At 48.8% G+C, this 13,980-nt stretch overlaps 1 protein-coding gene across 3 annotated transcripts in view; it reads right to left on the bottom strand.

The window, feature by feature from the left end:
- ITPR2 (inositol 1,4,5-trisphosphate receptor type 2) overlaps positions 1-13,980 on the bottom strand; it is a 198,330-nt gene that overhangs the window by 46,009 nt on the left and 138,341 nt on the right. For all 3 annotated transcript variants that reach the window (XM_083181094.1, XM_083181096.1, XM_083181095.1), the window contains exons 40-45: positions 13,734-13,914; positions 6,790-7,049; positions 4,540-4,740; positions 3,430-3,540; positions 1,570-1,665; positions 1,375-1,485 (exon numbers count right to left, since the gene is read on the bottom strand). In XM_083181094.1, the coding sequence (XP_083037220.1) occupies positions 1,375-1,485; positions 1,570-1,665; positions 3,430-3,540; positions 4,540-4,740; positions 6,790-7,049; positions 13,734-13,914 (960 nt within the window). The remainder of the gene's footprint in view (positions 1-1,374; positions 1,486-1,569; positions 1,666-3,429; positions 3,541-4,539; positions 4,741-6,789; positions 7,050-13,733; positions 13,915-13,980) is intronic.

The raw sequence follows: 13,980 nt of genomic DNA, 5'->3' as shown, positions 1-13,980 counted from the left end.
AACCGTAGATTATATGCTGTAAATCAGAATAAATGCACCTGGGCACCTTGCAGCACCTGGGCACCTTGCAGCACCTGGGCACCTTGCAGCACCTGGGCACCTTGCAGCGCATCTTACAGTAGCAAACTCCACAAAATACTAAAATGACCATACAAGCAACATCGGCTGACTGAGGGGAATTTAGCATTTTCTCATATTAAGCTACGCTCACTTGCATCACATAATATCACAGTACGGAGGCAATCCACCAGCCGGCTCCGTAATATATGTAAGGAGTAAGGGAGAGGGCTGCACACCCAGCTCTGTGTTACCGGGGACTGATGAATCACCAGGCGCGACCCCTGTGGCATATTTATGTGTTTCTGCACCCACCGGGTCAGCCATTTACAAGAACCTCAGTCCACTTCTGGTAAAGCGAACGGCAGGTGGGGCATGGCAGGATGCAGTTGCAGAATGCCCTCTCGCCCCTCCTCCTAGATGGGACTGAAAATGTAACTTGTGAGCCTGACTGCACCAAAAATACCGTCTGCACCACGGGTGGAAATAGATTACAGGGGACCTGAAACCGGAGCCTTCATTCTAAAATAGCAGCGGTAGGCAGCAAGTTCCACCTGGAAAAGGGGAACCGAGCACAGACACCACACGGGAGGAAGCGAGCGCGGTGCCAAACCATGGCACACATGCATGTAACACGTGCACGCTGGGTGACATCCGCTACACAAACGCCTGTTTTCATGTGTTACTTTCACTGTTCTGTTTCAGGATGGGTTATTATTACCGTGCTTTCCTGTCAGGAAATGTGTCCCCTGACTTATGGGGGCTGACATCTTTTTTTGCCCACTGGTGGTAAACAAAAATATCCAGCGACCACTAGAAACCAACATTTTATGGAAAAACAGAACTGCTGCCCGCCGCACTGCCAAACATTAGCGCAACACCCATCCACTTGGATTGCTGCAGCTAACATTCAAAACTATTACGTATAACCAGCCGTTATGCCCGGTTTTAACGGGGCAATGTTTGATGGGCGGAACTGGTCACCCCTTTTCACCCCCTTAGGTGCCCAAAAAAAACAGCTTAGTGGGTGGCTTCAAATAACTGTGACGGTTTCCAGCCCACCCAACAGGTCACATGTTCCGGCCCTCCCGGCAGGTGCACTGGGAGAGTTCACCAAAGGTCACATTTACCAGAGCACAATGGTGATGCATTGTGATTGGCTGGCGGATGTTTTGCCACATAACTCTGAAATGAAGCAACCAATTACAGCGGCAATATAATTCTGCAAATCGACGAAGCAAGAGCTTTAACCTGGTATACGTCCTGGTATTTCTCTAAAATCCAAACTTAACCCTACAGTGAACTGATGCCTCATACCTGGTGCGCCAGTATGTAGATGTTATGGCCCACGGCCCTCGGGGACACCTGATCGTCCGATCCATGCTCGTCGTCCATTCCCTGGCTATAGGCCGTCTTTATCACATCTACCTGTAGGCACAGAGGAATATAGTGACCGGTTACGGGGATAGCGGCAGTACTGTGTATGGGGAACGTGACCGCACCGCTCATTACCAGTTCTCCAGGTCTCATGTTATACAGGATCCTCTCTGCGTTCTCACTGTCGTGTCGGCTCTCCATGATGGCCAGCAGCAGTTTGGAGGCATTGTTCTGGACAAGAGGTAAGATAAAGAGATTTTCCGGTGAGATCCCTGCACCCGGTGCCTTACACAGGTCAGTAAGTGATGGGAAGGGGGGCAGCTCCTGTCTACCAAATTATCAATGACCCCTCTCAATACAAACGGAATCTGGGGACATTGGCCGGATGACTACGGGAGATTATCGATTACCGAAGACTCGGGAACCAGGACCAGGCTATAGCTTTTACGATTGGCTACTCTGGCCACATGGCAGGACCAGAGGCTGGTGTGCCATCTCTCACAGTGGCGCTACAGTCTGCATGGTGACTGCCGCAACGCCGCTGAGGGGTGTCGTTCACAGGCGGCTCATCCTATCAGCATGCGAAGAATGATAAGGGTAGGCGGTTGCTGGGATTTGGTAAGTCAGGTCAACACTAGAATGATAACAGGGTCACAGTTTCGATAGAGATCTTGTTAACATTCATTATGTCTACCTGGGTGACCCAATGTCCCTACCAGGGATGTCACATTGGCAGTGGTGAGCAGTGGTCCCATACCCCTAACTTTCCCTCTAGTGCCCAACACTAAACTCACCCTCAACCTAACCTCCTACTCCTACAGCCGAATCCCAACCTCACCCACCTGCAGCATCACCCTAACCTCCCCTCCTGCAGCCTAACCCTAACCTCCCCTCCTGCAGCCTAACCCTAACCTCCCCTCCCTGCAGCCTAACCCTAACCTTCCTCTCCCCGCAGCCTAACCCTAACATTCCTCTCCACACAACCTCACCCTTACCTCCCCATCCCACAGCCTAATCCTAACCTTCCCCTCCCTGCAGCCTCACCCTAACCTCCCTCTCCCACAGCCTAACCCTAACCTCACGCCCCTGCAGCCTCACCCTAACTCCTCCCGCAGCCTCACCCTAACCTCCTCCTCCCGCAGCCTAACCCTAACCTTCCCCTCCCTGCTGCCTAACCCTAACCTTCCCCTCCTGTAGCCTAACCCTAACCTTCCCCTCCCCTCCCTGCAGCCTAACCCTAACCTCACACCCCTGCAGCCTCACCCTAACCTCCTCCTCCTCCCGCAGCCTAACCCTAACCTTCCCCTCCCTGCAGCCTAACCCTAACATTCCTCTCCACACAGCCTCACCCTTACCTCCCCATCCCACAGCCTTACCTCCCCATCCCACAGCCTTACCTCCCCATCCCACAGCCTAACCCTAACCTCACCCCCTGCAGCCTCACCCTAACCTCCTCCTCCCGCAGCCTCACCCTAACCTCCTCTTCCCGCAGCCTCACCCTAACCTCCTCTTCCCGCAGCCTCGACCTAACCTCCTCTTCCCGCAGCCTCACCCTAACCTTCCCAGCAGAGCCCAACTATCTGCATTCTGAGAATATAGACAATATGGGGGTGTAAACATGGTGCTTGTCAACATGTCAACCGTCTAGCAACTGTGAACAGTGTGACTGGATTCCGGGGCACCAAACCCGCTGGGTGCCCATACTGGAGCAATGGTACCCTATGGACTATGGCCAGACCCAGCTCCTCTGCCAGGCAAACACACAGGACAGGCGGCACCAGTAATACTGGGAATTCTGCCCATATCGGGGTTTGAAACAGTTAAAGCAAAAAATACTGTAAGCTGCCAATAATGAACCAATAAAACAGATAGGATGTGTGTGACCGTCCTGGGCTGGCCAGGGTAACATTGCTGTAAGCTGCCAATAATGAGATAGGACGTGTGTGACCGTCCTGGGCCGGCCAGGGTAACATTGCTGTAATCAGTGTACAACACCTTTAATTGCAGCACTAGATCCATGCGGTATCTGCCCAGCGGGTTGATGTCGTTGAGAATTAAGGCGATGATTATGTCAATCCCATTGGACTCGTGAGTGGCGATACACGTCTGCAGAAACAGAGAACGGAGCCGTTAGGTTCTACTGAATTGTAAAAGATGAAGTGACACCAAAACAACTTTAATTAATAAACGGTCTCCACGTATCTTTCTTTTCTGCCCCATCCGCCAGCTTCCGTGCCAACTATATTTCTTAACATTTATTTATATAGCGCTAGCATACGCCTTCCATTCACACGCATTTCCCTCCCACTCTATATAATCATTGGCTACTTCATTGATGACTCTTTCTGTGGCTTAAAATCTCAGCCAATCATTTTTTAGATGATCCGCACAATAGGAGCTTTTGAAGCGAACACAGTTTTCGATTTGAGACGACTTTGGGCACGCGGCTTGATCTGAAGACCAGATGTGCGCAGTTGCTACACGATACACCTAGAGTAGCAAGCGGTGGCATCTGCCTATATTGGGACTAGATTAAGTTACATGAACCCCAACGCTGCCTACAACTTAATACAGCAACTCTGCCTTATCACGGGGGGATCTTAAGGCCTCACCGATAACAGTGAATCAGACGGATCCTGTTCTTACCTCCTGGCAATAAAACATACTGGAGAACAGAGCCCATCTCTGATGCCAACGTTACCCACTGACAGACTAGCACAAGTTAAATATGGATTTTGACTTTTTCATTCGGCTGAAATATATTTAATTGCACATCACAGATCAGATCTAATATCACTCGCAAACTTTATTTTGAAAACGTATCTGGCGCAATTAGGGTGAGCCGTAACTGCAGCGGGTGAAGGATGGAGGAGCACGGCTGCATATCGCTACGGCTTAATTACGCCTAACTTGTTTATAGCACCCAGGGGACCTCATCAGCTGTCAAATGTAACGTTACCTATGTCTACTTACAAAATAATCCAATATATTTATTTTTTTATTTCATTTCGTCTGCTCAGGGTAGAGGATAAGCACATCCCGCCGACTCCTGTCTACGAAACGCGTTATTAATAAACTACAGATCCCTTTGCTTGTTCTAATGACCTGATTTTCGTGGCAGGGACCTTGGCAGTATTCCGTTAAGCTCTCCAGCGTTTGGTTCACTAAAGCCACGTTCCGCTCGTTAATGTAGAGTCCCAGCAGGCCCAGTCCTCCCGTCGTGCTGCCGCAAATACAGTCCAAGAACTGTAGGGTCTCGCACACCAAATTGTAGTTGCTTTTGTTGTTCTGAGTCCTCAAAAAGTTCTGCAAAAGGAAATTTGGCTATCATTAATGGGGACGTAACGTAACATTGTTTAACCGTAACATAACAGTATTAATAGTAAGTAATTAGTGAGCTACAGGTGTAGTTGCACTCATCGTTGCGGTGATCCGGTCGCCAGTGCTTGTTTGTGGCGCCAAATTCGCAGAAACACCACGCTATGATATCACCGCTCAAATCATTTCTGTGACTGCCGGGAGTGAATTTGACGCACAAACGTGGCGACAGGATTGTGCCAGTTGCCAAGGGTGGTGATTGTCGCAGCAACGATAAGAGAGTGGCTACATCTGTATGATAGAAACTACCCATATTCTGCTACATAAGAGCCGTTGGTATTCAACATATTGGAGAAACTTGCTTTTATAACAATCCCCTAAATGATTTAGAACCGTCCTTCTTGATCAGCAGAGAGTGTGGAACACATATGGTCTCTGTTTCCCAAACCAGGTCAGTCTGACGACCCTCGATGGTCATCACACTGACCTTATCCCTGGCAATACTGCTGGGTACTCTTTACCTATCACGGCGCCCATCGTGGGGATTGCGGGCATCGCGGCCAGTACATTAACGGCCGCGACGCGATGCCCGCGATCCCCACGATTTCCCATAGGGTTCAATGTTAAATTTAGTGCTGGCCGCGAGTTTACATTCAATGCTTCAATGGCCGCGATTTGGCCATAGGAATCAATGTTAAATGGGCCACAGAGCCCAAATAGGCACAATTAACACTTAAATGTCCCCCCAAATTTGTAACGCCACCCCACGATCCACGCCAACCCGAAGCGTGGCGAGCGCAGCGAGCCCGCGAGGGGCGGCGGTACGTGTCCTCCGACCTTTTCATACCCCCACTATCCACGTCGGCGTGGAGTTGAGAATAGAATAGTGTGGCGAGCGCAGCGAGCCACCGAGCCCGAAGCGTGGCGAGCGCAGCGAGCCCTGCGAGGGGACGCGGATACCTGTGAAGCCCGCGTAGGGCCACGTTTACCTGTGAAGGTATCCGCGTGCGCTCGCCACGCTTCGGGCTCGGTGGCTCGCTGCGCTCGCCACACTATTCTATTCTCAACTCCACGCCGACGTGGATAGTGGGGGTATGAAAAGGTCGGAGGACGCGTACCGCCGCCGCTCGCCACGCTTCGGGTTGGCGTGGATCGTGGGGTGGCGTTACAAATTTGGGGGGACATTTAAGTGTTAATTGTGCCTATTTGGGCTCTGTGGCCCATTTAACATTGATTCCTATGGCCAAATCGCGGCCATTGAAGCATTGAATGTAAAATCGCGGACAGCACTAAATTTAACATTGAACCCTATGGGAAATCGTGGGGATCGCGGGCATCGCGTCGCGGCCGTTAATGTACTGGCCGCGATGGAGATCGTGGGCGCCGTGCTAGGTAAAGAGTACCTACTGCTGTTCTCTGAGCATCACTGGGCTGCTGGGTGTTGTGCGGGGATTCAGGTGAACAGTGTCTAGGTCAACAGTCTTACACCAAAAGTTCAACATGTTGTAGGTCAACACTGACAAACGGTTGACTTGCACTAAGCCAACTTTGGCGAAAGGCCGAGGTTTCAAAGGGTTGATCCCAAAAACGGTTGATATGAGTTTTTAACAATTTTTTTTCTTTTTGGGGACTTATTCCATGCGGGCTACAATTGGGAACGGTAAAGTGTCCGTGCACAGCAGTAGGGTACGTGCTTCACTAATTGGGGGTGCATATTGACAGTTGTCGACAAGAACACAAAAAAATTAAAAACCCATGTTGACCTTTTGTCAATGTCAGACTTGTGTCTTTCAACATTTTCAACCCTTTGATCCACATCCATTGTATGTGACCCCCCCAAGCAGCCCTTAGTGGCAGAGACTAGGGCAGTTGACCATGAAGTTGAGCTTTGATTTGGACAATTAACTTTACATGAACCATCTCGGTTGACCCATAGTCATTAGTGGCAGCCAGGAGTAAGTTTCACCATTTGATTTTAAGATGAATTCAGATTCCATAATGACAAATCAGAAGAGCTGGAGAACGCATGGAAAGTACCTGCAGACCGAGATTGTGGTTCTCGCACAGCAGCTGGAGAAACCTCAGGATTGGCTGCATGATTGCTATAACAGGACTCATCACGACAGCCTCCTCCGCTGTTTTCTCATCGCATCCGCCATTGTCGGCTCCAGGGCCCATAAGATCCAGGTCTGGATCTATTTCTTTTCGGTAAACACAGTAAGCCTTGGATGTGGCTGAGGAGGCCTCTACTAACTGTCCCTTTATCCCTTCTTTGAGGTGTAATTGACCATCCCTTACTGTAAAAGAAGAAAAAATCCAATAGGTGATATAATCATAGATTCATGCGTCATACAAACAATGAGAAAATCCAACAATGGAAGAAACGTCATATCAATTAGCCTATCCAACAAGGGGAGAAAGGTGAGAACAATGAGAAAATCAAACAATGGAAGAAACGTCATATCAATTAGCCTATCCAACAAGGGGAGAAAGGTGAGAACAATGAGAAAATCCAACAATGAAAGAAATGTCATATCAATGAACCCAACAAACAAGGGGAGAAAGGTGAGAACATTGAGCCCATCCAACAAGGGGAGAAAGGTGAGAACATTGAGCCCATCCAACAAGGGGAGAAAGGTGAGAACATTGAGCCCATCCAACAAGGGGAGAACATTGAGCCCATCCAACAAGGGGAGAAAGGTGAGAACAATGAGCCCAATGAAACAAGGGGAGAAAGGTGAGAACAATGAGCCCAATGAAACAAGGGGAGAAAGGTGAGAACAATGAGCCCATCCAACAAGGGGAGAAAGGTGAGAACAATGAGCCCAATCCAACAAGGGGAGAAAGGTGAGAACATTGAGCCTATCCAACAAGGTGAGAAAGGTGAGAACATTGAGCCTATCCAACAAGGTGAAAAAGGTGAGAACAATGAGCCCATCCAACAAGGGGAGAAAGGTGAGAACAATGAGCCCAATCCAACAAAGGGAGAAAGGTGAGAACATTGAGCCCATCCAACAAGGGGAGAAAGGTGAGAACAATGAGCCCAATCCAACAAGGGGAGAAAGGTGAGAACATTGAGCCCATCCAACAAGGGGAGAAAGGTGAGAACATTGAGCCCATCCAACAAGGGGAGAAAGGTGAGAACATTGAGCCCATCCAACAAGGGGAGAAAGGTGAGAACATTGAGCCCATCCAACAAGGGGAGAAAGGTGAGAACATTGAGCCCATCCAACAAGGGGAGAAAGGTGAGAACATTGAGCCCATCCAACAAGGGGAGAACATTGAGCCCATCCAACAAGGGGAGAAAGGTGAGAACAATGAGAAAATGTCATATCAATGACCCCATCAAACAAGGGGAGAAAGGTGAGAACATTGAGCCCATCCAACAAGGGGAGAAAGGTGAGAACATTGAGCCCATCCAACAAGGGGAGAAAGGTGAGAACATTGAGCCCATCCAACAAGGGGAGAAAGGTGAGAACATTGAGCCCATCCAACAAGGGGAGAAAGGTGAGAACATTGAGCCCATCCAACAAGGGGAGAAAGGTGAGAACATTGAGCCCATCCAACAAGGGGAGAACATTGAGCCCATCCAACAAGGGGAGAAAGGTGAGAACAATGAGCCCAATGAAACAAGGGGAGAAAGGTGAGAACAATGAGCCCAATGAAACAAGGGGAGAAAGGTGAGAACAATGAGCCCATCCAACAAGGGGAGAAAGGTGAGAACAATGAGCCCAATCCAACAAGGGGAGAAAGGTGAGAACATTGAGCCCATCCAACAAGGTGAAAAAGGTGAGAACAATGAGCCCAATCCAACAAAGGGAGAAAGGTGAGAACATTGAGCCCATCCAACAAGGGGAGAAAGGTGAGAACAATGAGCCCAATCCAACAAGGGGAGAAAGGTGAGAACATTGAGCCCATCCAACAAGGGGAGAAAGGTGAGAACATTGAGCCCATCCAACAAGGGGAGAACAATGAGCCCAATGAAACAAGGGGAGAAAGGTGAGAACAATGAGCCCAATGAAACAAGGGGAGAAAGGTGAGAACAATGAGCCCAATCCAACAAGGGGAGAAAGGTGAGAACAATGAGCCCATCCAACAAGGGGAGAAAGGTGAGAACAATGAGCCCAATCCAACAAGGGGAGAAAGGTGAGAACTATGAGCCCAATACAACAAGGGGAGAAAGGTGAGAACATTGAGCCCATCCAACAAGGGGAAAAAGGTGAGAACAATGAGCCCAGCCAACAAGTGGAGAAAGGTGAGAACAATGAGCCCAATCCAACAAGGGGAGAAAGGTGAGAACAATGAGCCCAATCCAACAAGGGTAGAAAGGTGAGAACAATGAGCCCATCCAACAAGGGGAGAAAGGTGAGAACAATGAGCCCATCCAACAAGGGGAGAAAGGTGAGAACATTGAGCCCATCCAACAAGGGGAGAAAGGTGAGAACATTGAGCCCATCCAACAAGGGGAGAAAGGTGAGAACATTGAGCCCATCCAACAAGGGGAGAACATTGAGCCCATCCAACAAGGGGAGAAAGGTGAGAACAATGAGCCCAATGAAACAAGGGGAGAAAGGTGAGAACAATGAGCCCAATGAAACAAGGGGAGAAAGGTGAGAACAATGAGCCCAATCCAACAAGGGGAGAAAGGTGAGAACAATGAGCCCATCCAACAAGGGGAGAAAGGTGAGAACAATGAGCCCAATCCAACAAGGGGAGAAAGGTGAGAACTATGAGCCCAATACAACAAGGGGAGAAAGGTGAGAACATTGAGCCCATCCAACAAGGGGAAAAAGGTGAGAACAATGAGCCCAGCCAACAAGTGGAGAAAGGTGAGAACAATGAGCCCAATCCAACAAGGGGAGAAAGGTGAGAACAATGAGCCCAATCCAACAAGGGTAGAAAGGTGAGAACAATGAGCCCATCCAACAAGGGGAGAAAGGGGAGAACAATGAGCCCATCCAACAAGGGGAGAAAGGTGACAACAATGAGCCCGTCCAACAAGGGGATATAGGTGAGAACATTGAGCCCATCCAACCAGGGGAGAAAGGTGAGAACAATGGGCCCATCCAACAAGGGGATAACAATGAGCCCATCCAACAAGGGGAGAAAGGTGAGAAGAATGAGCCCATCCAACAAGGAGAGAACAATGAGCCCATCCAACCAGGGGAGACAGGTGAGAACAATGGGCCCATCCAACAAGGGTAGAAAGGTGAGAACAATGAGCCCATCCAACAAGGGTAGAAAGGTGAGAACAATGTGCCCATCCAACAAGGGAAGAAAGGTGACAACAATGAGCCCGTCCAACAAGGGGAGAAAGGTGAGAACAATGAGCCCAATCCAACAAGGGGAGAAAGGTGAGAACAATGAGCCCAATCCAACAAGGGGAGAACAATGAGCCCAATCCAACAAGGGGAGAAAGGTGAGAACAATGAGCCCAATCCAACAAGGGGAGAAAGGTGAGAACAATGAGCCCATCCAACAAGTGGAGAAAGGTGAGAACAATGAGCCCAATCCAACAAGGGGAGAAAGGTGAGAACAATGAGCCCAATCCAACAAGGGGAGAAAGGTGAGAACAATGAGCCCATCCAACAAGGGAAGAAAGGTGAGAACAATGAGCCCATCCAACAAGGGAAGAAAGGTGAGAACAATGAGCCCATCCAACAAGGGAAGAAAGGTGAGAACAATGAGCCGTCCAACAAGGGGAGACAGGTGAGAACAATGAGCCCACCCAACAAGGACAGAAAGGTGAGAACAATGGGCCAATCCAACAAGGGGAGAAAGATGGGCCCATCCAACAAGGGAAGAAAGGTGAGAACAATGAGCCCATCCAACCAGGGGAGAAAGGTGAGAACATTGAGCCCGTCCAACCAGGGGAGAAAGGTGACAACAATGGGCCCATCCAACAAGGGGAGAAAGGTGACAACAATGGGCCCATCCAACAAGGGGAGAAAGGTGACAACAATGAGCCATCCAACTAGGGGAGAAAGGTGACAACAATGAGCCTTTTCAGCATAAAAAAAAGAAAACAAATTTGCTAGAAAATAAAAGCAAAAAAGGACATGACCTACATCAGGAAAAACTCAGAAGAAACTTTTGGACAATAGAACTGTCAGTCCGAGAGAAATATGGAACATATTAATTATTTTACCACCACAAGAACATTCTGTACAAATAACTGAAGATGTTGCATTGACCCAACACGTCTGAGCGGGCTATGTAGTATTTGTGCAGGGAACTAGAATTAAATTAATTGAAATAACCAAATAGACCAAAGCAAAGGATGGTTTCGGCCACAATGGCTTTGAGACTTCACCGGCCGGACAGCAACGTTACCAATATAGGTCCAGCAATAATAGTATTTCCTGCATCATTAATCCTCAACAGCATTTTCCAAAATCTACAATTACAACTGAACAGATGACATTAAACATACCCAATAGATTTTGTAAGTTTCCCACGTATAGGCAGATTATCCTCTAACTTGTCTTTGTTGCAGCCTTCGTATTAAATGGCAACAACTCAACCCCGACGCAGCCGCCTCTTCCTCCCACCGCAGGACTTTCCTTGATATATTTCACTTTTTGAAGCTTTAGCGAACCCGTCAATACAAATTGCTTTCGTGGAAGATTTGTGTTTCCTCGAAGTACAACTTTCACTAATTTGCCTCTGCTTTCTGAGTGTAATTAGTTCTCTGTAATTACGGCGCGAGCTAATGATTGCCATCTAATGCGTTCAAACAATACAGGTAGAAGGAATGATGTCAACAATGCTACAGATGTCCAGGAGCCAAAGAACATGCTCCAGTTACAGCAGCGGAAATCACTTAAAGAGGATTTTATTACCTTGTCTAGGGTACTGCGGCTTTTAAAAATGATCTACACGTAGCCCCATGAATAAAAGGGCCGGTACTCTCGGACACGTCACTGTCTTTGCTGGACCTATCGACCTTTTGGACCTGACCAAATCCCCTATATCCTGCCCAGTATGATCACACCTCAATATTTACATATATATCAAATAATTCATGTAACAAACTTATTTGCAATAGCTGATTTTTTTGCACATGTTTATTACCAGTTCCTTCAGTATGAAAAATGCTTAAGGAACAAATAGATATTGTACCGATCTTCTGATATACTCTGTGCTGCTGGGGACCCTGCTACTGCCCCTATATAACCCTCAGTCTGTGGCTTCCTGCTGCTTCCATTCCCCTCCTCACATCATTGCCCCTGTCACATGCAGCCCTGTCCTCACTGACACATCACTCATCTCCTGATATCAACCAATCAGCTCCTGTCATTTTTCAAACACAGCCTGTAACATCAGGAGCGGATTGATTGGTACTTTGTCTCTCTCCAATCATTTATAAATCTGGACCTATGAGCGAATATTACATTGCTCAGACCACGATCACACCACCCCCCTCTCAGTCTGTGGCTTCCTGCTGCCCCCATTCCCCTCCTCACATCATGTCACTGCCCCTGTCACATGCAGCCCTGTCCTCACTGACACATCCCTCATCTCCTGATATACTCTGTGCTGCTGGGGACCCTGCTCCTCCCACTATATAACTCTCAGTCTGTGGCTTCCTGCTGCCCCCATTCCTCTCCTCACATCCTGTCACTGCCCCTGTCACATGCAGCGTGTCCTCACTGACACATCCCTCATCTCCTGATATACTCTGTGCTGCTGGGGACCCTGCTCCTCTCACTATATAACTCTCAGTCTGTGACTTCCTGCTGCCCCCATTCCCCTCCTCACATCATGTCACTGCCCCTGTCACATGCAGCCCTGTCCTCACTGACACATCCCCCATCTCCTGATATACTCTGTGCTGCTGGGGACCCTGCTCCTCCCACTATATAACTCTCAGTCTGTGGCTTCCTGCTGCCTCCATTCCCCTCCTCACATCATGTCACTGCCCCTATCACATGCAGCTATGTCCAGTGGCGTAAGTTCGTTTCAATTGCCCGGAGGCAAGATATATATTGGTGCCCCCCCTCCCCCACACACAACCCTATATAACCTTATATACAATATATTTTTCTGTTCAGAAATATAGATAGAGAACACATATATATATTTTATAACTCAGCAATAGAAGCAATTTCCTTTAAATTAACTGATTTAAACTTCCAGGTGGAGGAGAGGTGCCCCCTTGGGAGCAGGAGCCCGGCGGCAGATGACTCCATTGCCTCCCAGAGTTCTGCCTCTGGCTATGTCCTTACTGACACATCACTCATCTCCTGATATACTCTGTGCTGCTGGGGACCCTGCTCCTCACACTGTATAACTCTCAGTCTGTGGCTTCCTGCTGCCTCCATTCCCCACCTCACATCATGTCACATGCAGCCATATCCTCACTGACACATCCCTCATCTCCTGATATACTCTGCGCTGCTGGGGACCCTGTTCCTCCCACTATATAACTCTCAGTCTTTGGCTTCCTGCTGCCTCCATTCCCCTCCTCACATCATGTCATTGCCCCTGTCACATGCAGCTCTGTCCTCACTGACATATCCTTCATCTCCTGATATACTCTGTGCTGCTGGGGACCCTGCTCCTCACACTGTATAACTCTCAGTCTGTGGCTTCCTGCTGCCCCCATTCCCCTCCTCACATCATTGCCCCTGTCACATGCAGCCCTGTCCTCACTGACACATCCCTCATCTCCTGATATACTCTGTGCTGCTGGGGACCCTGCTCCTCCCACTATATAACTCTCAGTCTGTGGCTTCCTGCTGCCTCTATTCCCCTCCTCCTCATGTCACTGCCCTTGACTGTCTTCCTGCTTATTCTGATGATGTGATTGGCTGTGATCAACCAATCAGCTCCTGTCATTTTTCAAACACAGCCTGTAACATCAGGAGCGGATTGGTTGGCGATTTGTCTCTCTCCAATCATTTATAAATCTGGGCCTATGAGCGAATATTACATTGCTCAGACCACGATCACAGCACCCCCATGAGATCACTTCGTACCTCTCCGTTTTGGCAAGGATACGGCTTCATACTCTTCATCTTTTTTCTTGGTGCCCAAGTCGATTGTGTTGACGGTGACGGTGGCGCGGATCTCCTGCTGGGCGGCTTTCATCCGGTCGTACAGAACTTTGAAAAACTTCTCCGACTTTTTCTGCTCATTCAGCTGGTGGTAGAAGGAACTCTGCGGGAGGCGGCAGGAAAGTTTTTACTGGGGTCACGGGTTCATTCCAGGGTTGGGATATCGGGG

This window comes from Crinia signifera, chromosome 4, assembly GCF_055691185.1.
Source record: "Crinia signifera chromosome 4, ASM5569118v1, whole genome shotgun sequence".
NCBI classification, from domain to species: domain Eukaryota; kingdom Metazoa; phylum Chordata; class Amphibia; order Anura; family Myobatrachidae; genus Crinia; species Crinia signifera.
Note: the sequence above shows the minus strand (reverse complement) of the source record. Positions and strands in the feature narration are given on the sequence as shown.